At 41.0% G+C, this 23601-nt stretch overlaps 1 protein-coding gene across 1 annotated transcript in view; it reads left to right on the plus strand.

Annotated features, from left to right (window-relative positions):
- LOC309556567 (fibrocystin-L-like) overlaps positions 1–19722 on the plus strand; it is a gene marked incomplete at both ends in the record, with an annotated part of 248337 nt that extends 228615 nt beyond the window's left edge. Inside the window, 3 exons of the mRNA XM_082259011.1 lie at positions 3216–3371; positions 8134–8290; positions 19532–19722. Coding sequence (XP_082115137.1) covers positions 3216–3371; positions 8134–8290; positions 19532–19722 — 504 coding nt within the window. The remainder of the gene's footprint in view (positions 1–3215; positions 3372–8133; positions 8291–19531) is intronic.
- Positions 19723–23601: the final 3879 nt, after the last annotated feature.

The raw sequence follows: 23601 nt of genomic DNA on the forward strand, positions 1-23601 counted from the left end.
GCCTTGGACGATGCACACACCTTTCTTGAAGAAATGAACAACATGTTACAGTTCCCCCTTCATGTCAGAGACCCCCCATCCTAGAGTCTCATTACATCAGAAGCCCCTCAATCACACAGTTCCCCCCAATTACAGAGCCCCCTAATCGCACAGGCTCCCTATCACAGCAGTGCACCAGAGGGCAGAAGGTGGAGCAGGTCAGGAGCAGGTGGGCTTAAAGCGGAGTTCCACCCCCCTCCAAAAATTAAAAATCATCAGCTACACATACTGTAGCTGCTGACTTTTAATATTAGGACACTTACCTGTCCTAGAGTCCAGCGATGTCGGCACTGCAGCCGATGTTTTCATCGGCTGTCGGGTGCTGGCGCCGCCATTGCCAGTAAGGGAAACCGGCAGTGAAGCCTTGCGGCTTCACGGTCAGGTCCCTACTTAGCTCAGTGGCGGGGGAAGAAGGAGGGGACCAAACATCTGAGGGACGGCGCCGCAGTGCTGTATCCCGGAAGTGGAGAAGAGTACCTGTCAAAAACAGGTACCCGTTCCCCCCCTTCCCCATGAAAGGTGCCAAATGTGGCACCGGAGGGGGGGGGAACAAATTAGCAGAAATCCACTTTTGGGTGGAACTCCGCTTTAAGTTCCCTTTTAAATGCCGGGGGAGGACCTGCATATCAACTGCCCTGGATCAGTGCCATTCATTGACATGGTAATGGCAGCCAACATCAGAATCAGAAATTTTTTTGTCATTTTACAATACCAATCATAAAACGAAACAGAGTTGTGGCTCCCTCACATTAAAAAAAGGAATTCCATGCCCAACATAAAAACATTTATCCAAAAACAGCATACATACCTTAATAGATACATACTGTAACTCCCAAATGATTTATCCCACAAGACCTCTAGCATTCAAAAGCCGCACAGATCGAGGAAAGAAGCTATTTGGCAACCTGGTAGTACGAGAGCCAATACTTCTTTACCGCCTACCAGACATTAGCAATGTACGCAGAGCATTACCAGGATGTGAAGTGTCTTCCAATATATTAATTACTTTCCAAAGACACATCCCCTCCCCAGTTCATAAACACATGGTAGTCTAATTCCTGCAATAAACTTCTGTACAGTTTTTATTATCCTCTGCAGGGCATTTTTGTCATGGATTGTGCATGATCCTTGCCACAAAGAAATGTGATAAGGTAGCACACTTTCAATGGCAGCTTTATAGAAGCTAAAAAGGACCCGCTCTAAAAAGCCTGCCATCCAAAACTTTATCAAAAAATACAAACTCTAATGAGCCTTTCCCACCAGACGGGATATATGCCCCGTCCATGATAGGTCCTTCCTTATTATTGTTCCCAGGAAACAAAACTCCTCTACCCTCTGAACCACCATGCCATTAATCTCATAGCTCATAGCTAACCTTCTGTAAAACAAATGGTGTTCAATGGCTGTAGAACATAATTGGATAGCATTTTGCTGAAGACTGACCCTGCCGCATCATAGCAACTCTGCTCTAACCCACCATCACACTTACCCCCCATCGCCATCAAAATTAAAAAAGTTTTACCCTTAGATCCAGATAACTTAAAGCAGTATTAAACCCAAAAGCAACATTTATTATATTGCAGTTTACCAATTCTTAGATATGACTGCATTGGTTTTAGTTTTTAGGCTTTCTTTTCTTTATTTTCACCTGGTGATCTAACCAGTAAGTCTGTTTTTTTTTTCAAAAGAACAAGCTCTTGCAGATGTAGCAGTTACAGGGAAGAAACAAACAATTTACCACTGACAGGGGTTGCGTACAATGACCACTTTTATTTATTTATGTAAAACCTTTATTCCAAAAGGAAGAAACAGCAACTTATTTGCTGTAACTTCTTATAAAGTATTAGCTGGAATTTTGCTTCAATTTTTTAATGTATTTAAATCTGCAAGTCATCCAACACTCCCCTCCCCCCAGATTAACAATGCTGCTCTCCAAAGGTGCGCCATGTTCTCCTTTATCTAGGATGGGAGAATTCTGACAAAGGAGGTGTACTACTGGCCACATCACCAAGGGAAAACCGGAAGGTGTGTGTGGGGGGGGGGGGGGGAGCCTAAACTGGCCAGATCACCAAGTGAAAACAGAGGGGGGGGGGCTAAGAAATAATAACACTAATACAACCTCCACATCTAATGATGGGTAAGCTGCAATATATTACATTTTTGATTTTCAGTTTAATACTGCTTTATCCGAACCATACTTTTGCATAGCTGTTTTATTCATTTTGGCCAAAGTGGGAGCAGGCTAGGTCCTCATTCAGGTCTACTTTTACATCTGTATCCATGGCTTCCTATCCCACCATGGCTTCCTATCCCAGGTAACAGGTGTCACCAGAAGATGATGTAAAGGGAAAAATGTGTATTAATAAAGTAAGGAAGGATGGGCATCTATCTATTCTTTTATTTCTGTTTGTGTCCCTGTTTGGAATATCTCTCTTACTTGTTGTGCCAAAAACAGGCACTTTGTGTAGAGAAAGTGTAGAATAGCGGGAAATAAATTCTTATCTTTATACAAAAACCTCCTTAGTGGTATTCCCGAGTGTGGCTTGGGGTTAAATTTCAGTGCAATTATCGGTAACCCCGAGCCACACTCGGGGTACCGCCAGGAGCATCGCTGGATCCTGAAAGAGGGGTTACTTACCTTATCCCTGGGATCCAGCGATGTATCCTGGCGGTGTGCCGCGGCCGGATCTTCCGCCCAATGCTTGTGAGCCCTGACTTCCGTCTCCTGCGACGTGACACTCGCAGGGGGGTGAAACCGGTGGCAAATTCAAAAAGTTATTCACACAAACACACTGATTACAATACAAAATAAAATAAATTGACATTAGTTTGCCCCCAAGTGCCCTTTACTGCAGTTTTACTGTACTATATATATATACTTTAACTTATTTATTTTTATTTATTATATTATAATTTATGATTTTGTGTTTCAAACTTTATCATAACCGAGATGTTATAAAGAAGAACGCACAGTAAAAAAAAAATCATATGTAAATAGTTGGTTTGGGCTGCTCATTATTAAGAATTACATGCAAAATAATGGTACCGCTTTCAGCACCTAAAATCCGAAACAATCATACCGCCAGGGAGGTTAAATAAATATAAAGGCTGAGATGAATACATACAGGGCCAGTGATGTATCAGCATACACAGTGACAAAGAAATGTGATTTTTAGGTGGCGGAGCAGCCTGTTGTTAGCAGGAACCAGTCATCCTCCACTGGAAACTATCTGGCTACAGTATCCTCGCTGAAAGTAATCCGTGAACCCGTGGCTGGATTGCCGGGACAGCTTCTGTCGCAACAACCATCTATAATGGCCGTAGATTCCAATGTAAGTTTCCTATAAGCTCTTTTGTAACAAACACAAAACGTTTTTATTCATTTATTACAGGTGTTTATATAGTGCTGTGCTGACAATTTACACATGGCTGTAAATGTTATCCATTTACATCAGTCCCTGCTCTTAAGGAACCTAAAGTCTAAGGTCCGACATGCATGCATACATACTAGGGCAATGAAGGAAGCTGGTATTTAAATGTACACCCATGACCAAAAGTTTTGAGAATGACACAAATTTTAATTTTTACAAAGTCTGCTGCCTCAGATGGCAATTTGAAAATACTCCAGAATGTTATGAAGAGTGATCAGATAAATTGCAATTAATTGCAAAGTCCCTCTTTACCATGAAATAAACGTAATCTCAAAAAACATTTCCACTGCATTTGTGGAGAAGGCTTTAGGGCACCTAAGAAAGTCCAGCAAGCAACAGGACCATCTCCTTCAGTTGATTCAGCTGCGGGATCGGGCACCACCAGTGCAGAGCTTGCTTAGAAATGGCAGCAGGCAGGTGTGAGTGCATCTGCACACTCAGTGAATACTTTTAGAGGATGGCCTGGTGTCAAGAAGGGCAGCAAAGAAGCCATTTCTTTCCAGGAAAAACATCAGGGACAGACTGATATTCTGCAAAAGGTACAGGGATTGGACTGCTGAGGAATGGGGTGAAGTCATTTTCTCTGATGAATCCCCTTTCTGATTATTTGGGGCATCCAGAAAAAAAACCTTGTCTGGAGAAGAAAAGGTGAGCGCTACCATCAGTCCTGTGTCATGCCAACAGTAAAGTATCCTGAGACCATTCATGTGTGGGTTGCTTCTCAGCCAAGGAAGTGGGCTTACTCACAATTTTTCCTAAGAACACAGCCATGAATAAAGAATGGTACAAAAACATCCTCCGAGACCAACGTATCCCAACCATCCAAGAACAGTTTGGTGATGAACAATGTCTTTTCCAGCATGATGGAATGCTTTAGCATAAGTGGTAACTAAGTGGCTTGGGGAGCAAAACATCAAAAGTTTGGGTCTATGGCCAGGAAACTCCTCAGACCTTAAGCCTATTGAGAACTTGTGGTCAATCCTCAAGAGAAGGGTGAACAAACCTCCCCCACAAAGTATGGACAAAATCCAACCATTGGTTATGCAAGAATAGGCTTCCATCAATCAGGATGTGGCCCAGAAATTGATTGACAGCATGCCAGGGCGAATTGCAGGGGTCTTGAAAAAGAAGGGTCAAAACTACAAATATTGACTCTTTGCATAAACCCAATGTAACTGTCAATAAAAGCCTTTGACACTTAGGCCCTGTTCACACTGGGGCGATCCGACTTCCAGGGGCGACCTCCGAGGTCGGGGTGCGAGCCGCGCGCCGCGACCTCGGAGCGGCCGGCCCGGACTTCATAACATTGAAGTCTATGACGGTCGCTCCGGGTCGCCCCAAAGAAGCTCCGGACCCTTTTTCTAAGTCGGAGCAACTTGTGTCGCTCCTATTAGAACAGGTCCGCAGCTTCCCTAAGGAAGGCGACCTACGGCGACCTGTGAGGCGACCAGGTCGCCTCACAGGTCGCCCCAGTGTGAACGGGGACTTATTAAATGCTTGTAATTATACTTCAGTATAGCATAGTAACATCTGACAAAAAGATCTAAAAACACTGAAGCAGCAGACTTTGTGAAAATTATTATTTGTGTCCTTCTCAAAATGTTTTCCAACGGCTATATAACCCTAAAACAGGATTAACTACTGTATGTTAAATATTTCTCCACAGCCCCCTTCCAAACATTAAAAAGCAGGGAGATCATGTAAGGCTAAAAAAGTCTTACATGCTAAAAAAAATTGCTGGTCACCTTTTTAGCCACTTGCCGACCAGCCATCGTAGTTATACAGCGGCAGGTCGGCTCTGTTGCGCGAAACAACATAACTGTACCTCGTTTCGTGTAGCAGTTTGTGGGGTCGCATGCACGCTGATTGGCTGGAGGGGAAGCCAATCAGCGGGTCTGGCATACATGATGTCCGCTGGGCACCTGTGATCGCTCCCTATGGAGACAGAACGGCGGTCTGCCGAAGTAAACACGGCACACTGCTGTTCTGTCAGTGATGAACACAGGTCTCTGTGTTCATCCAGCAAGTACATCCCCCACACAGTTAGAAAGCATCCCCTAGGCACACATTTAACCCTTTGATTGCACCTGGTGTTAACCCCTTCCCTGCCAGTGTCATTAGTACAGTAACAGTGCATATTTTTAGCATTGATTACTATAGTAATGTCACTGGTCCCCTCAAACGTGTCAAAAGTGACAGTTAGGGGTCCGATCTGTCCGCCGCAATGTCGCAGTCCGGCTAAAAATTGCTGATCGCTGCCACTACTAGTAATAAATAAATACATAAATAAATAAAAATGACATAAATCTTTCCCCTAGTTTGTAGACACAATAACTTTTGCGCAAACCAATCAATATACGCTTATTGGGATTTTTTCCCCCAAAAATATTAGCAGATATATTAGCAGACATATTGGCCTAAATTGATGAAAAAATTTGACTTTTTTTTTATTGGGAATGTTTTACAGCAGAAAGTAAAAAATATTGTATATAGTGGACAAAAAAAAAAAAACACGCAGAGGTGATCAAATACCACCAAAAGAAAGCTATTTGTGAGAGAAAAAAATACAACAATTTTATTTGGGTACAGCGTCGCACGACTGCGCAATTGTCAGTTAAATTAACGCAGTGCTGTATCACAAAAAAAGGCCTGGTCATTAAGGGGGTAAATCCTTTCAGTCCAGAAGTGGTTATGTGCATCTTACTTGCTTAAAAAAGTGAGTAAGAAGACCTTAAAGTTGACCAGCAATTTTTAATTTTTTAAGTGATATTAAAGTGTTCATTTTAATTTTCCTAAAATAACAAGCACTTGCTCTGTGTAATAGTTCTGCACATAGCAGCCCTAATCCTCCTCTTCTTGGGTTCCCCGCCAGCTCTCCTGGCTCCTGGTTCCTTCTCCACCAGCCCTCCTGGCTCCTCCTCTTTGACAAGTGCCCCCATAAAAGCTTTCTATAGAGCACTTGTGCAGGGTTGCTCCCAAGCTACCTTGTCTGCATTGCATACTAGCTCATTATGAAATACTTACCTTAGAACTAAGCCCCCGCAGTGCCGCCCGCTCAGCAATGACATGGCCGTCCTTCTTCCTGGTTTGAGTCCTCCGGCCATCTGATTGGCCGGAGGCGCGATGACATCACTCATGCGCCCAGGAGCCACCATTCATGGCACAGGACTCTGAAGGAACGGCACGTCGTCGGCTGCATGAAAAGTAAATATCTCCTAAATGGTTCAAGTTTAGGAGATATTTACAGTACCTATAGGTAAGTCTTATTAAAGGCTTACCTATAGGTACAACTTACAGAGGGGGTGTTTACAATCTCTTTAAGGTTTTTTTTAACCTTTAGTGTGTGTTGGGATTCCTAATATGTGTTGGGTAATGGGGGCTTTGCATTTATTAATCCTTACTATAATTATCTGTACAATATATTGTGCAGATGTGATACTTTATGTATAGGTTTATTATGTTGTTGGATTACCTTTTTATCTTTTTACTTTTTTTAAAACAAGGCAAGATATGAAATATGGTTTTAAGTAAGTTTGTGTATTTTCAGTACTTGAAAGAAGTCTTTAGAATGATTTCACTCATACTAGCTAAAAGTTAAAATGATGTTTTCAGGAGTTGCTTGCAGCAGTATATGGTAAGAGAAGGATAGATTTGGAGAAGGTGTTTAGGTGGATTGCAGGAAAGAGCAAGGATTTGTTATTGTGCATCTCCAATCTCCAGATTGGGGTACCCCTGCCAGACAATATATTGGTGACCACATTTTTCCCTATCACAAACAGCATAATCAGCAATCTGCCTACCTAGCTTTTGAATGAACATTGCAGCACAGGGATGCAGTCATCACTCCTCCTGTAATCATTTCCCCATGATGGACAGCACAATGCAAAGCATTGGCCCTCTCCCTGCCAATGTCAATGCTGCTGTGCAAGGGATTACATATTTTAAAACAGGTTAAGAAATGTATGCTAGTTCAGTGTAAAATAAATAAAATAAATCAATTTTTTTTGTAAATAATTCATAATTGGAGTAATTATATTTTGATTTCTACCTTAAAGCGGAGTTCCGGCCCATATTTTTTTTTTTTTTGGATAAAAATACCCCTAGGACAGTCAGGGCTAGTGCATTTAAGCAATGATAGCCTCTGAACTGTGTACCTGTAAGAAGAAAAACTTACCTTGAAAATTTCTTGTCCAACGCCGCCATCTGCGGTGTGGGCAGCTGAAGCCAGAGCGTCCCTCATCGCGTCCCTCTTCCTGGATGTCGGAGTCCCAGAATGCCCTGCTTGTTACTTCCGGCGCAGGAGTGTCATCCCGCAGCTGGTTCTGCGCATGCCCAGAAGCTGTTCTAATTTATTTAGCAGGGAATGACGTGCCTGCCCCGGAAGTGACGAGGGACACCGGTGCAGGCACATTGACTCCTGGGATTGATGACGCTCATCTCCCAGGAGTCAATGCATTGGAGGAAGTGACGTCGGGGGCCGCGGCCGCCTAAGGAGGAAGAGAAAGGAAGGTAAGTTAATTTTCATTAAAAATAAGGTAAGTGAAACAAAAAAAAATTATAATTATCCAATTCTTTTTCAGGTTTTTTTAATCTAACCGATGAAAAAATGGATGGAACTCCGCTTTAACCTCAGCTTTAACTGTCAGTTCTGCTTTCTTTGTAGGGAAACTGTGTTTCTGTGAGCAGCAGCTCATTGTCACTAACAGCAAGACTGAAATATGCAAATAACACCTACACCAGCGATGGACTGGCTGGGAACACTACCATATTGTTTGACAGCTGCTGGGCCAACTACACCGACATTGTTCTTAAACTACCAGGTATGAGCAAAATTTCATATCTCTGCTTCTGTGTGCATCTAAAGCACATGTAAGTGATTTTAAAGCAGCCCTGTCATAAAAAAACTGATTGGCAGCAGGTGCGGTTTATTAGACATTTTTCAGCCCGACTCCCTCAACAAAATGTATTTAAGTAATTGAATTTTATATAGTGAAAAAAAAAAAGTGCAGCGCTCTCCTTCAGTAAAGTGCATTCACATTATAGTGCATATATAAATATCTGAAAACAGTGTAAAAATCATCTATATATAATAAATTAATGTGAGTCCATCTTTTTTTTTAACCGCTTGCCCACCGCCTGCCGCAGATTTACTGCGGCAGGCTGGCTCGGCTGCGCGAACCAACGTAGGGGTATGTCGGCTCGCGGGAGCAGCCTGGAGCATGTCCTGGGGCATTATTACAATAACAGTGTATATTTTCAGCACTGATTACTGTAGTAATGTCACTGGTCCCCCAAAAGTGTCAAAAATGTCAGTTAGGGGCTCGATCTGACTGCCGCAATGTCAAAGTCCCGCTAAAAAATGCTGATCGCCGCCATTGCTAGTAAAAATAAATATGAATAAAAAAAATATAAATAAAAATGACATAAATTACAAAAATGACATAAATCTTTCCCCTAGTTTGTAGATGCGATAACTTTTGCGCAAACCTATCAGAAAACTCTGGCCTACAAGAATGAAAAAATTAGATTTTAAATTTTTTTAGGGAATGTTATATAGCAGAAAGTGAAAAGTATTGTTTTTTTTTTCAGAATTGTTACTCTTTTTTTGTTTATAGCGCAAAAAATAAAAATCGCACAGGTGATCAAATACCACCAAAAAAAAAAACTCTTTTTGTGGGTAAAAAAGGACATCAACTTTATTATTAGGTACAGTGTCGCACAACCGTGCAATTGTCCGTTAAAATAACGTAGTGTCGATTTGCAAAAAATGGCCTGGTCAGTGGTCATTTGTAAGGGGGCAAATCTTGGCGGTCCAGAACTGGTTAAATATATATACAGTCCAGCCTGATAGGGTGACCACATTTTCAAACTGCCATTTAGGGACCCCCCAAGCATGCAGGGGTTGGTGATGTCACAAGGGGGCTGTGCCACTATGTGATGTCGCTAGGTGGCTCCGCCCCTTACCTATTTAAAGAAATGTCACTCGGCTTACAATGCAGTTGGTGTGTGGCTTCGCTTGAGAGTGGAGCAGGGTTCATATGCAACTTTAGTGTCTTAGAGCATTTGTTTAATGTATGTTAGCCTAACATTGCAGTAGCAGGCAGCCACTTAGATTCAAAGAGTGTAATTGTTCTTTCACTGTTAGACTAACACACATTAAACAAATGTTCTTTATATCTAAGGCACTAAAGTTGCATATAAATAAAACCCTTACTTTCGACTACAAATGACCTGATCTGGAGTAAAAATAGGAAAAAATGAAGCCTCAAGGCAAATCTAAATTGAGCTTCCCCTACTAGATATCCATGCACAATGCAGTAAATGCACAAAACTAAATTCAGCCATAGGGAACTACTAGTACTTAATGTACCGGATGTCTGTAACACACTGAGGAGGAGAACTGAGTACTGCAGCATCCAGTATCCTGCCCACCGGTGACTACGGGTGACGTCAGCAGGGCCGGTGCTACCAGTAAGGCAAATTAGGCAGCCGCCTAGGGTTCACTGCCGCCCAGGGGTGCCCTGCCGCTGGTTTCCCTACTCAGTCCCGGCGCTGCCTGTGCTGTGCAGCCGCCCTGGACCATCACTATGTGTAGGTGCCGCGGCAGCACTGAAGAACAGACCTGATGTCACCGGTCTCCCGAGTCCTGACAGTCTCCGGACAGTGACAGAACAGATGCGGTCCCCGCCTCTATGATCAGTGACAGACCGACACACAAGGGAGTAGCAAAATGAGGTTTCGCCTAGGGTGTCAAAAACCCTTGCACCGGCCCTGGACGTCAGCGGCAGGAAAACAGGGCAACAAGAAGTTAAGTTGGGTGTCTGAAAATAAAAAGCACCACACCCCCTCAAATTTGAAAATTTTTTTGCTGCTAAACAAAAGAGAAAATTCTTTTTGTTTTTGTTTATGTGTTTTTTTTTTATGCTACACAAAAGATAAAATTCCTTTTTGTAAAAATCTCAATTTTTTTTATACAAATTAACATTATTCAACAATAAAATAATTATGGTTACATATGTTGTGCAGTCTTTCCAATTCACTCTACATGTTTCGCTATGAATTGGCTTCTTCAGGAGATAATTATGGATGCTGCATATGTAACCGCTGCAATAAATGCACATCAATTAAACACAAAAAGAAACCATGCAAAATCGACATCAACAGATTAAGTCTATAAACAATGATGCTTACATAGGATAGGTCCTCTGCAAAGAATAGTCACGTTTTTATGCTTCAAGCGATAAAGTGTATCAAACACATAAAGGAGGCATTTATAGTTTGGCCCAGGTTTAGTTCGCAAGATATCAGCATACCACAGGGAGAGACCATCCAAGGAATTGGATGCCTGGGAGGGAACATGTTATTAAAATGACAAAAGATTGTATCAACTAATGTGCATGCCTATTGAAACAAAAAGATAATACATAACCTTATAAATAAATGGTTCAATGGTTCAATAAAAGGTTGCAGTCCCATACATCAGAAACTCTTCAGTAACCCTTCACCCTACCTATGGATGTCTTCTTACCTTCTTTAACTGACCTCACTAATTAAAGGTGGTCTGTATGCGCTTGGCAGTGTTATACATGGCACTGCTCCCACTGGCTGTACATTCCAAAGCCATGGCTCTCAGCATGGTGTCAATCATATAGGAGGCAAGAGGAAAGAAATATAGTGCAAATCGCTAATAAAAAGTATTTATTTCTATATAGAAATTCACTCACATTTCAGAAGTAAAAAATGGGCATTTCACAATACAATCCTTGGCATACACAAGGGCACTGTGGTGATCAGAACCAATTACTGAAGAGCTTTTGAGTTATGGGACTGCACTTTTTTCATAGACATAGAATAATTTATCGATGGACTGTATATATATTTAAAAGAAAAGATGGACTCATGTAAATTTATTATATATATAGATTTTTACACTGTTTTCAGATACTTATTTATGCACTTTAATTTGAATGCACTTTATTGAAGGACAGCGCTGCTCTTTATTGTGACTATATATGTATATATATATATATATATATATATATATATATATATATATATATATATATATATATATATATATATATTTATTGCATTTTGTACAGGTGGTTGGATGCATAGTGGTGCTAGCTGCTTCCTATAGTATATAGAGTTGAGTAAAAGGTGGGTTATATACAGGGATAGCGTGGAATTTTTTTTTCACATTTAGTAATTGAATTTTGAGAAGAAGTAATCAGCGCAAATTTGTGTTAATCCCAAGGTAGCTAAATGTGAGAGTGCTAACGTGCAAATTAAATATGATTAATACATTAAAAAAAAAAAAATTGTGAAATAAGTATGTGAATAGTGTATGATATATATGATCAAATATTGTATAGAATCATATATATATCATACACTATTCACATAATTATTTAATAATTTATTTATTAATCATATTTCATTTGCACATTAGCACTCTCAGATTTAGCTACCTTGGCCTTAACACATATTTTCGCAGATTCCTTCTTCCCTCTATTCACATGTAAGACACCTGTAGCAGATTAGCAGCACTTTTGTTTCCTTTTGGTTAATCTAACCTCTGATTATCGGGGCGCCTGATCTTTTTATTTATTAAGTAATTGAATTTTGTCAAGCCAATTTTACTGGATCAAGCTAAAAAGTAGTGCATGCACTAGCTGGCAAAAATGCACCACACCAAATCGCATGGTTTGTTAAGACTAAAGCCCACAAGGGCTGAAATGCGTCAGAGTTTTGTGCATTGGATCTTTACTCCTGATGGGCATCTAATAAAGATTTGTATATGAACATCAGACCCCGCGTTGCCAACATTTTTGTAATTGCATGCGGTACCATCCAATATAGAGTAGGCAAACGCACTGCGTTTGCGATATGCATTTGGGGTATCATTACAAATATTTAGACACCCACAGGAGATCACACATCCATTGTGTTTTGAACGTGGTATGGGAAAAGCGCATGGAACGTGACTTTTCCAAAACAATAGGGAGATCCCTTGCTATCTTGAGGATCATTGTCTTCAGAAAAAGTGGAAACCTTTCAAACGTGTGCCTCTGAGACAGCAAGTAAAAGGAAATGTTCCCAGTGGGGACAGGAATAAAAAAAACAAGACAGAGGTGCTAACCCTTTTCAATTAAAAAAAATTATGACAGATAGGATTGTTTCAAGAGAAGAGACTCTATTGGCCTCTTCTGTGAAAACTTCATCTCCCTGCCTGTCAACTTTAATGTACGCTGAGCCACACATGCACAGTTCAGCATACATTTATGGCACCACTCTGTGCCATGATGATGTGACTCCTATTTGCATGCATGGGATTGACATCATCATCATGGCCCAGTCAGTCAAGAGGCTGAACAGTCCAAACCTGGACAGAAGACCGCGAGAAGATACAAGCACACACAACCAGTGGAAGCACTGACAGTGCAGCACTGGAGGGGATCACTTGCCAGGTAAATGTGCCATAATGTTTTAATATGTTATGCATACCAACAGCTCCTGGGGGGCCCAAAACTATAAATAAATGTAGCACTGCCCCCTAGAGAGCTGCTGAGAATTACACTTCACGGGTCCCCTGCAGTACTGCTGTTAGAAATCGCCTGGCCCCGTACAGACTACCTGGCAGGGCCCCCCCAAGAAAATATTACAGATATATTTAGCTAAAATTACAACAAAATCACTATTGGCAGACACAAATATAACATAACTCGCATAATTCCTGCTAAATCTAAAAAAAACTATGTTAAATAAAAAAAGAAGATGAGATGAGAAAAATATACAGGCTGGGCAGTTGGAGCTCAGTGATCAGAGAGACAGAGGGAGAGAAACAAAGTTACAATTTAAATAAACTCCTGAGCAGAGATAAGTGCTGGGAGGGGGGGGCACACAAGGGAGGGGGATTAGTGAGGGACAACTGTCTCTTTCTCAACAGATAAAAGCTGATAGCAGGGAGAGGGACAGATCGGATTCAGGTGCTGGAGGAAGATTTCTGTATTTGTTGTCCATCACTAATCCCCCTCTCTGTGTGGGCTCCCCTGTGTGCTCGGGCCCCCTACAAGAGGGCTGGTGGTCCCCCCTATCAGCGGCCCTGGTCCCCTGGGTTACCATTAGCAACTGACAGTAGATAAACGGCATTAAAAGTTCTTAACTCAGACAATGATCAGTCCAGGGGATTTGTTGTTTTTTGTGTTTTATTTAGAACTGGGATGGTAGAAGGGATGAGTGGGATACTCCCACTAGTAACTATGCACAGTCCTGGGGACAACTGACTGTAGAATGCGGCAAGGCCGCTGCTTCACCCTGCCACTAAAGTGAAGATAAATTAACTGATCCCGCTTGAATATTCTCTTAAGGGTTAACAACTTGGTACCCCCTTTACTCTAACTGCCTTTGTAGACTGACACCCGTCCACTGACTCTAGCCACTGGAGTGGTCCCCTTCCTGAGCACACCCATTGGCAAGCTCCCCTGTACTCACGGACACTGTTTTTCCAGAGTTTCTCTGCCTTCAGCTCCTCAGTCAGCTTCACTGGACCTCTGAGTTCAGCCACACTTTGCTGGTCCACTAGGCAGACTGCCTGTGACCACCTTGCACACCTTCAGAGGAGGAGACAGCCATCACCCTCCTTCTGGGACTTGGCTTCCCGCCCAAAGACCCCCTGTCTCATGTGCTCTCAGCTTTTATACCCTATCCCATGATGCACATCTTGTGTGGCAACCCACTGGGATGGTTACAAAAGCCTGTGTATCATTGGCCAGGTTTTCCACAGCATCCAACGTGCCTCCCCGTTAGATCTCATGGGGACACTCCCTGAGACCAGATGAATACACACTGAGCACAATGAGCAGGCCTAACTATCGATCAGGCTCCCCTGATAAGCAGAGAGAGAGCAAACCATTCTCCCTTAGAAAAAATGCAAGAAATGTTGGACCCGGCGCTACCACTTTAAAATAGTATTGTGCAAATATGTGCTATGAAAGTGCATGTGTTGCAATCAACAAAGTGAAAAAGTGCTACGTGCCGTTTAAAACCAACAATAGGTATTAACCTGGGCTGTGCTCATTGTGCCACATTAAAATGTCATATACCATACATTTATACAAAGTGCCAAGTGCTGATAAAACCAAGTGCCACGTGTTGTGATCCGTGCTAAAACAATAATATATGGCGCCGGCGGATGTTCCACCAGAAAAAGCACCGCTGCTTTCCGCACTCTTAAGCCTTTGACTCGACACTTCTTGGTCACTACAACAAAGAATAAACCTCCATTGCGTAGCATTTGTTGTATAAAGCGAAAATATTTAGCATCCACTCACAGTTTGGGGAGTTCACTGTCAGCTTGAATGGTGTTCGCCGGGTCGCTTCCGCGTTCCACTGGCTCAAACCACCAAAACCGGAAGTGACGTATTGACGTACACAAACCACGCCCTACGCGTTTCGTCATACGACGTCATCTGGAGCGTGCCATCTCTCACTACTCCCGGTCTTTTTATAGGCTGGGATGGCGCCATCTTGGTGTACCTAATTTGAGGCCGGATACGGCGGCCATCTTGGTGCACCCATCCCATATCCTAAAGAATGTTTATTCATCATGTGAACTCCCTTCATGTTGTGTTTGCCGTACATAAAAACAACAATATACTTTATTAACCACAGCGTACGACTAAAAACGATTACTATGTTTAAAATACATTTGTGCAAATAGTGATGTGTCTGGTTTAATCGGGGTGAACTGATAACCAGTATGTGCCGTGATTGGGAAATAAATAGATATTGATTAAAATATTTTTATTATTATGTGACAAAGTGATACGTGCCTTAACTATACTCAACACATAAAATATAATATATAAAAATCGTGGGCCCATGTGTCTATGCAATTGGTGCTAGACTATGAAAGAAGTGCCCATACATGTAACAATTAATCGGTGAGATGAAATCGTGCTGAAAAAATATATTTTTTTTTTTTTTTTTTTTTTAAATTGTAAAATAGTATATATTTTTTGTTATTGAAGTCCAAAGACGGTTCTCACGTTTTTAGACGAAAATCAATGAAATGAAAATAAAATGACAATAAAATGACAATGTATATTCATTATAAAATCCAGAAAAATCCAGAAAAAACGGGGAGGATGTTAAAGTGAGGAAACCATTGCAGTGGGACACTTGGAATATTCTTATATGATGAGGAGAAACATTGGAACAGAAAAAATATAAGAATAAAATTCCAAAAAAATTAAAATATATATAAAAATATAAAAATACATAAACATTCCAAAAATCATATCTATAAATTGCGATTATCCATAAAAGGAGAACTTTAAGGAGGACTAAATCTGCATCAGAGGAGAACGATTTTTATATATTATATTTTATGTATTGAGTATAGTTAAGGCACGTATCACTTTGTCACATAATAATAAAAATATTTTAATCAATATCTATTTATTTCCCAATCACGGCACATACTGGTTATCAGTTCACCCCGATTAAACCAGACACATCACTATTTGCACAAATGTATTTTAAACATAGTAATCGTTTTTAGTCGTACGCTGTGGTTAATAAAGTATATTGTTGTTTTTATGTACGGCAAACACAACATGAAGGGAGTTCACATGATGAATAAACATTCTTTAGGATATGGGATGGGTGCACCAAGATGGCCGCCGTATCCGGCCTCAAATTAGGTACACCAAGATGGCGCCATCCCAGCCTATAAAAAGACCGGGAGTAGTGAGAGATGGCACGCTCCAGATGACGTCGTATGACGAAACGCGTAGGGCGTGGTTTGTGTACGTCAATACGTCACTTCCGGTTTTGGTGGTTTGAGCCAGTGGAACGCGGAAGCGACCCGGCATAAACCATTCAAGCTGACAGTGAACTCCCCAAACTGTGAGTGGATGCTAAATATTTTCGCTTTATACAACAAATGCTACGCAATGGAGGTTTATTCTTTGTTGTAGTGACCAAGAAGTGTCGAGTCAAAGGCTTAAGAGTGCGGAAAGCAGCGGTGCTTTTTCTGGTGGAACATCCGCCGGCGCCATATATTATTGTTTTAGCACGGATCACAACACGTGGCACTTGGTTTTATCAGCACTTGGCACTTTGTATAAATGTATGGTATATGACATTTTAATGTGGCACAATGAGCACAGCCCAGGTTAATACCTATTGTTGGTTTTAAACGGCACGTAGCACTTTTTCACTTTGTTGATTGCAACACATGCACTTTCATAGCACATATTTGCACAATACTATTTTAAAGTGGTAGCGCCGGGTCCAACATTTCTTGCATTTTTTCTAACTCTACTACCTCAGAGGTAGGTTGAAGGCAGCTTACACCACAAAAAATTGATTTTGTACTGAAACTCCATAGCGCTGGTATATAACCCCCTTTTTTAAACCATTCTCCCTGCCTAGCACCTATCTAGGAGGGAGCTACAAAAATATTTCAGAGTTTAATTCTGCTTTAAATTGGAAGTTCGTTTTTTTAAATCTGTTAAAGAGGTTGTAAACCCTGGGGAAAATAAACAAAAAAAACCTGTAAAACAAAGGCATAATGAGCTAGTTTGCATCACATACTAGTTCATTATGAGATACTTATCTTAGAACTAAGCCCTCCAGCAGCACCTGCACACTGCTGAGACGGCGGACATCTTTCCCGGTGTTTCTTCTGGGTTTGCCGTGATTAAGTCACTCTGGTGCATGAGTGCCATAGCTGCCTGTCACTGCACAGGGCTCTGAAGACAGGGCACGGACAACCGCTCCTTCAGAGCGCATGCACCGATGACATCATCGGCAGTGTATATAGTAAATATCTCCTAAACGGTGCAAGTTTAGGAGATATTTACATTACCTATAGGTAAGCCTTATTATAGGCTTACCTATAGGTACAAGATGAATGGTGTGTATCAGGTGCGCTAATCCATTAACTGATATCTAATATGTATTAATATAATGCTGTATCAATATAAATATTGGTGAATTAAACAGGTGAAGTATAAGTTGGAGGACAAATCCTCTACATCGAGCAATTCAAAAACCAAACAATAAATGACGTGTGCTCAACAATAAGTGAACAATAGGTGAACAATAATACAAATAAATTCAATGGTGAATCCAAAAATTAGGTCCATAAATGAATATAAAAGTCCATATGAATCCAACATGCATGTGATGTATCTCCAAGGTGCAAAACTCAACACAATAGATAGGTGCAGCGAAGACCTCCACCGTGAATGAATTAGCCCCTTACCAGATGGGATAATACAAGGGCTTGTGTATTATCAGATCCAATGGTATAGTGTAGCCCAGGAGAAGTAAAAAAAAAGCCCCAAAAACTTCTCTTTTTTCCAGATTTTATTGGCATTGCTAGTTTCTATTGGTAGATTTTAATGTCAGAATCCAGCATATTTGCACATTCGATTCGTTGATATGATGTTTTTATTTTCAAATTCAACTTACGATTTAGCAGTACTTGCTTTGCAGACGCCGGAAGTCTTTCTTGTAGTGTTCAATATAAGGGCGGAAGTGATGTTGCGTGCCATCTCCTGTCTCAGTTGACGTCCATCGTAGGAGGAAACGCGTCAACGAGGAACGCCGCAATGTCACAATCCATCGCCGCGGACCGCGCTGCAGGCGGCCGCGGCTCTCTAGTCTATATCTCCGGTATTTCTACCGCTTTCTGCACTATTACAAGCCGACTCATTGTAAGTGTGATACTTTATTTACAATAAAATAGTTTGAAGATTTTACACTATTAGCGTTTTTTTCATTTTATACCGGGGAGATTCGATATACCACCCAGAGCAATACAGATCCAAGGACCCCAGGAAAACAGAAAAGGCATTCCATATAGGCGGATTTCCTTGGTCAGATATATCAATTTTCTGGTAAGAGGCTGACCTGCTCCCTCCTGATTGGAGAGAAGTTTTTGGGGCTTTTTCTTACTTCTCCTGGGCTACACTATACCATTGGATCTGATAATACACAAGCCCTTGTATTATCCCATCTGGTAAGGGGCTTATTCATTCACGGTGGAGGTCTTCGCTGCACCTATCTATTGTGTTGAGTTTTGCACCTTGGAGATAAATCACATGCATGTTGGATTCATATGGACTTTTATATTCATTTATGGACCTCATTTTTGGATTCACCATTGAATTTATTTGTATTATTGTTCACCTTTGGTTCACTTATTGTTGAGCACATGTCATTTATTGTTTGGTTTTTGCTTTGCTTGATGTAGAGGATTTGTCCTCCAACTTATACTTCACCTGTTTAATTCACCAATATTTATATTGATACATCATTATATTAATACATATTAGATATCAGTTAATGGATTAGCGCACCTGATACACACCATTCATCTTGCATTTAATTTTCTAAGGTAGCAGCTTTTCTATTTATTTTTCAGCGCACTTTTTTTACTTATCACATATACCTATAGGTACAAGCAAACCAGTGAAGTTTACTTCTTTATTAATCAGCATGGTAAAATAATAGCTTTTGCAATACTCACTGTTAATCCTGAGCTGTCTTCCGCACTACTTTTTTTTTTTTTTTGCCACTTGATGCTGCCAGTCTCCTGGGTTGAATGACAACCAGCATCATAAAACTCACTACACTAGCTGTTAGCCCAAGCTGTCATGGACTTCCTCCTGGGGGTGTGTCATAGCACAGGCTGGGCTGGCTCACAGTACTCCTGGACTAAGCAGCACTGACACACTGATCCGTCCTAGAGGAAGGACCGCCAACTGCTGATGAAGTAGAGGAAGGACCTGTGGTCTCACTAGACCAGCCTGAAGACTGTAGGGAAATGAAGGGTATATTGGGTTGTTTTTTTTTTTTTTTTTTAATACTGATGGACGGCTTCAGGCAGGGGGATTATCAAAAAGAAATTGACTTCAGCAGATATGGAACAATAACCACTTTATCTCCACATAATTGGACACTGCATGTCTTTTGAATTGTCTTTATGTGTTTTTTATAAAGAGTAATTTTGTTTGTCTTATAATGCTTTCTTCTTTCCACTACAGGTAAGGGATACTCGCTGGAATTCGACCTGAACAATGTCTTCGCTCAGACCAGGTCATTCGATGCCAAAACGTTAGATTCAACAACAACTGCTCCGCAAGCAACTGCTCAGCAGACAATTGCTCCCCAAACAACTGCTCCACAAGCAACTGCTCCGCAAACAACTGCTACGCAAACAACTGCTCCGCAAGCAACTGCTCCACAAACAGCTTCACAAGCAACTGCTCCGCAAACAACTGCTCCATCAGAACCAGAAGATGATGGAGACTCAGCCGTGTCCATCTACAGCCCCTTCCAGAAGCTGCTGGTACTGGTGGTCACACTGGTTACCATCAATCTGTTTATGGGCAGTCTTTAGGACATATTGAATTACTGGTGAGTAACATTTCTATCACTACTGTAAGGCCATACACAATGTGAATTTCGAATGATCCGTTGATCGATAAACGAAAGCGGCGCTCATGTACAGCATGCGAGTGTACCATCAATAAGATTCGAAAATCATACTTCCACGCATTATTTTTTATGCCAGTTTGGGAAGTGATGCAATGTTGTTTTGACCTACACCTCTACTGTGATACCAACTGTATTCACAACACTTGATGTTTCTTATGTAGTACATGATTTAACCACTTCCCAACCGCCTGCCACAGTTATACTGCGGCAGGGCGGCCCTCCTGCACCAACCGACGTAGGTATATGTCGGTCGCGCGCCTGCAGCTAGGGGGCAAGCGTGCGCCTCCGGCGGCGTGCTTCCGCCCCACTCGGCAGCGGGGATGCCGATACACGGGGCAGGTGGCTCCGATTGCCGCCTGACACCCGCGATCAATCCCAGCTGAGAGAGAAGAACAGTCAGCTGTTGTAAACACAGCTGACCATTCTTCTCCCTGGAATGATCACAGAGCGCCTGTGATCCTGCTATATAGGAACAAAGGTCTATGTGATCATTTCATAAGCCACGCCCCCCACAGTTAGAAACACGCCCCTAGGTACATATTTAACTCCTTGATCACTTACTGTGTTAACCCCTTCCCTGCCAGTGTCATTATTACAGTAACCGTGTATATTTTTAGCACTGATTACTGTAGTAATGTCACTGGTCCCCCCAAAAGTGTCAAAAATGTCAGTCAGGGGTCTGATCTATCTGCCGCAATGTCGCAGTCCCCCAAAAAATCGCAGATCGCCACCATTACTAGTAAAAAAAATCAAAACAATAACAATTATATAAATATTTCCTGTAGTTAATAGACACGATAACTTTTGTGAAAACCAATCAAAATATGCTTATTGTGATTTTTTTTTTACCAATATGTAGCAGAAAACAAATTGGCCTAAAATGTTAAAAAATTTGGATTTTTTATTTTTTTTTTTTTGGGAATGTTATACAGTATAACAGAATGTGAAAAAATATTGTTTTTTTTTCAGAATTGTCGCTCTTTTTTCTTTTTTTTAGCGCAAAAAATAAAAATCGCACAGGTGATCAAATACCACCAAAAGAAAGCTCTATTTGTGGGAAAAAAGGACATCAATTTTATTTGGGTACAGAGTCGCACGACCGCGCTATTGTCCGTTAAATTAACGCAGTGCTGAATTGTAAAATATGGCCTGGTCATTAAGGGGGAAAATCTTCCGGTCCAGAAGTGGTTAAGAAAGGTCCATTCAACATGCACAGACATTTGTGTTTATTCAACTTTACTTGCAGACATGTCTGCACTAGGGATGATCGAACTTTTGAAAAGTTTGGTTCGACCAGAACACCCGAATTTCCCAAAAGTTCGGTTCGGATTTCAGAACTCCATTGAAATCAATGGGACCCGAACTTCGGTAATCAAAAAACACCATTTTTAAGCCCTAAAACCCAATAAATGCCCCTAAAAAGTGCCTAGGGTTCTGGGTCATGCCCCATTAACTATTAATCACACAAAAAAAGTTCTTAAAAATTGTCATTTTTGATAAAAAAAAGCCAATTATTGAAAAAAAAAAAAAAAAGAGAGATTTTTTGATTTTGATTGGATTTAGTATCTGGGGGGTCTAAAAAGTGTACATGTGAAGTTTCAGCTCTGTAGCATGTCCAGAACCATGAAAAAAAAAAAAAGATAATTTTTCAGTAGAACAGGGATGTGGGACCCTCCTTTAACACCTATATGATCTTTTTTTCTGGTTCTGGACATGCTGCAGAGCTGAAACTTCACAGGTACACCTTTTAGACCCCCCAGACACAAAATCACACAAAAAGAACTTTTTTTGTGTGATTTTGTGTTTGGGGGGTCTAAAAGGTGTACCTGTGAAGTTTCAGCTCTGTAGCATGTCCAGAACCAGAAAAAAAGGATTGTATGTATTAGAAAACTAACTAGCTCAGGGGGTTAGCTTCTCTCCTCGGTTTTCACACCTTGCCGGTTTCAAAGCAGGCATTTTTTGGGTTCTTTGCAGTCAGGAAAAACATCTGAACTTGTGTATAGTGGTATATATACACACATAATTATATGTATATAGACACCTAGCCATATATAGGTGTGATAGTAGCAGAAATATATTACTGTAAATGATTTAATTAGCGCAAGCATATATTTCTGCTACTATCACACCTATATATGTCTAGGTGTGTATATAAATATATGGATGTGTGTATATACACCACTATACACAAGTTCAGATGTTTTGCCTGCCTCCAAAACCCCACAAAAAATGCCAGCAAAAACACACCTGGGCATTTTTTTTTTTGACGCTAGCATTTTTTTGGCATTTTTTTGGGTTCTTTTGAGGCAGCCAAAACATCTGAACTTGTGTATAGTGGTATATATACACACATAATTATATGTATATAGACACCTAGCCATATATAGGTGTGATAGTAGCAGAAATATATTACTGTAAATGATTTCATTAGCGCAAGCATTTATTTCTGCTACTATCACACCTATATATGTCTAGGGGTATATATACAGACATATATGTGTATATATACCCCCTATACACATGTTCAGATGTCATGTCTGACATCAAACATGTCCTCAAAAAAACACTGGCAGTGGCAGCCCCTGCAGGATAAAAAATGCTTGGCTGGTGAGAAGCCAAATGGGTGTGCCGAAGCAATTCAGAGAAATTATAATTTCTCTATAGCGGTCACCCTGCTATGGAAGGGTTTTGTCACCCTGCCATAGCAGTCACTGCCAGTTAACCCTACACTACACTACGGTCCCCTTACACTTTCCCTACAGAAACTAAATTTTTGAAGCTAACTAAAGTGTAAAGGAGCACTCTAACTACACTAGATAACCCTTTCCTCACACTAATAAATAGCTAAATGACACTTTTAAAGTAAAATTAACAGAACTGCTTCCACTCTCTTCCATGTCCAGTATAACAATGCTAGGAATATGGCGGGGGCGATCTTATATACTGGGGGGCGTATTCACTAATGATTGGTCTAGGGACCCCCTAGTCACTCCAATCACATTCCTAGCATTTTCCTGCCCCCTCAATTGGCTTTTGCTAATGGTTCTGGTCCAATCACGGGCTTTTAAAGCCCATTTCCTGAAGCATTGCATTTTGGGCGGTTCTGGTTGCCGAATTCCGAACTTTTTGGGCAAAAAGTTCTAAATTCGGCCGAACCTCGAACACCCTATGTTCGGGCTGAACCGATGGTCGACCCGAACCGTTCGATCATCCCTAGTCTGCACCTCCTGTATGAAGCAGTACCCTTTTTTTCTGGAGAGAATGAGGTGTAAAACAGGTCATTATTTTTTCCTGCCATTGCTTAAAAGGTGTGAAAGGGCCATTATAAATGCGCATACATTTGTGTTTATTCCACTTTTCTTGCAGACATTGTTGGCACCTCAGCAGACTTTGCTGCAACCTATAGTATTTCCGGCATTATTATCATTATATGTTGTAGTCGAACAATCGTTCGCGTGTTGTTGTTTATTTCGTTATCTTTTCTTTCCGGTTTGAACTTTTTCGAGAATCATGCGTAGTTTTGTTTTGTTAGATCAAAGCATAAATCTCCCCCATTAATGATACGAAATTTGGCAAATTTTTGCAAAAAAAACCAACATGTTTTATCAGTCAATTT

This window comes from Pelophylax lessonae (assembly GCF_965119305.1).
Source record: "Pelophylax lessonae genome assembly, chromosome: 5".
In the NCBI taxonomy this organism is placed as follows: domain Eukaryota; kingdom Metazoa; phylum Chordata; class Amphibia; order Anura; family Ranidae; genus Pelophylax; species Pelophylax lessonae.